Source organism: Cantharellus anzutake, assembly GCF_015039405.1.
Source record: "Cantharellus anzutake strain C23 chromosome Unknown EI90scaffold_251, whole genome shotgun sequence".
NCBI classification, from domain to species: domain Eukaryota; kingdom Fungi; phylum Basidiomycota; class Agaricomycetes; order Cantharellales; family Hydnaceae; genus Cantharellus; species Cantharellus anzutake.
The window spans coordinates 2,706-4,821 of NW_024067201.1; the positions used below are offsets into that span (position 1 = coordinate 2,706).

A 2,116-nucleotide genomic window follows, 5' to 3' on the forward strand; every position below is an offset into this window, starting at 1 on the left:
ATGCTGAATCTGCAGCAACAATTTGCTTGCCTCGTATGTGTTTGGTCGAAATTGTGCAGTTGTATCGCTCATTGGAAACCGTAAGGCTCAATCAACGTGGCAACTGGTTTAAGCATCTTGACCACTTCGATTCCGATTGGGTTGAAACTCCCCCAAATCGAGAAGGTCAGTGGTGTTCCAGGCGTCATCCGGCCTTGCACGTTCATCTGATTTCGAGATAGAAGTGTCTCTCGTCAGCTCAGGTTCCCAGTTCTCATCACTTGGCTTCTAATCCTGGAACAAGAGTGGTATGGCCAGACAGCACTCAGACTCGGACTCAGATTGTGTCCGTACCAAGTCTTTCCTGGAACTTTTCTACCTGACTGGCTTTTCGCACGGAGAGTGTTCTGAGAACTCTGCGGCGTCGTTGAGCAGAAAGGAATAGACAACACAATTTGAGGCCGTGATCCGGGAAACCACTTTACAACCAGCAGGTGCCCAAGTTTCCTTCGGTTTCCAACTCTAAGATTTCCTGCCCTACCAATTCTCCCTGTTCTCGAGCTGCTTTCCAATTTAATCTCCACGGAAGCTGGTGGTGACCAGCCTCTATCAGAATAGAGTCATCCTCAGAGGCAATCGCCGTTCAGGCACCTAGCGCGCCCACTTCCAAGGCGCCCTCGAGATTAGAAGATAAATTTAAGAGTTGCCAACGAGAGGACGGGGCATGTTTGACCGTTTCGATCCGAGTTGATGATTGAAATGTGTCTTGAATCCCTGAACGCAAGTTGAGGTCAGCGATACGGCAAGTCACTCTGGCAGCCTTCGTTTTCCCACACGAGATTCCCCGCCCTACCAATCCCCTCTGTTCCTGAGCTGCTTTCCAGCGTAATCTCCACGGCAGCTGATATCCCGCCGGGCCTCTATTCTGCTGCTTTTTTGTCGCGATAAAGAGACGTTTCTCTCCAAGCTCTGTAGCAACTGTTCTCTGCTCAATTTTTGGCGCTGGTCCGGGTCGAGCAATAAGCAGTTTAATTTGACCAGCCAACTCAGCCATGTCAACCTCCACTCGGAATGTAGAAGCGGTCACTCTCGGCGCCCTTAACCAAGCCGTACCGACATATGTTCCTGCGCACAAACCTCAACAACCACCTCCATGTCGTCCGATCCTGTTTATTGATTATTCTACTATAAATACTGTGAAATACTTTATACTGACACCACATAGTCAGCTTCCCTACACGCTCATCCCACACCAAGTGTCCGCCACAGAGTGGGCTCATAACGATGGGCTTCATCATGACTTGTATATCCAACATATCCTCAAAGTCTACCACCGTTTCAAGCACCTGGCGTCTCCGCTTTCCAGACTCCCTCGAAGAGAACACGTGGTGCTTGGGAATTACGCCGGAAGCTGGATAAGTATGCTTCTCTCCCGATCTATCGGGCGTGCCAGAGCTTTAAAGTCCTGCACTAGAAGCGAAAATGATCTCAGATGGACCCAGATCCAGTTAAGTCGTGGGGACAGCTCCGCGAGAACTGCCAGCACAAAAGTGTCACAAATAAATCAAGTTACAGCAATCATCAGGGATTCCTCAGCAATCTACGAATACAAACTCACGGAGCAGAGCCTCAGTTACCTGGCGGGCGTCGGTGAATTTTCCCAGTGCTGGGGCAGCGTGCAGACTCCTAGTTGTTCGCTCGCACCCAGGTGGAACAGCAACAGCAACTGGCTGTTCCACGTCACCTTCTGCATGTTATGGGAGTAGAATCATAGCGCCAACTCCTCCCAGTCCGATTTTAGCCCTTGTACTGTCATGGGAGGCGTAGCAGACCTTCTCGGTGAGGAAGACGGTAGTTTAAGAGTAGCGAGTTTCCTTAGCGCGAGTGGAGCATATGAGAAGAAAATTCCAACCGAATAGACCCTCGACCCCAAGAGTTAACGTCCGCCCCGAAAGGAGGAATCCCCCCTTTTCGAAAACTGGCAGCACAACCGACCACATGTAAGTGGAGACTCCCCAGAGAAAATGGTTAGGGAACTACTTAGTCATAGGACAGACCCCCAGACCGAATACGAAGTCATAGAGGCTGGAGTCCTGCCTACAGACCGAACGCATCCCTTCTTTTCACATTATTTTCG

At 50.2% G+C, this 2,116-nt stretch overlaps 1 protein-coding gene across 1 annotated transcript; it reads right to left on the reverse strand.

Annotated features, from left to right (window-relative positions):
* Nucleotides 1–622: 622 nt before the first annotated feature.
* Nucleotides 623–1,732, reverse strand: EI90DRAFT_3024031 (uncharacterized protein; the record flags this gene model as incomplete). The annotated part of the gene is made up of 4 exons (XM_039057885.1): nt 623–1,076; nt 1,117–1,145; nt 1,185–1,416; nt 1,617–1,732. The coding sequence occupies 4 exons, from the start codon at nt 1,730–1,732 to the stop codon at nt 623–625; spliced, it is 831 nt and encodes a 276-aa protein (XP_038907687.1).
* Nucleotides 1,733–2,116: the final 384 nt, after the last annotated feature.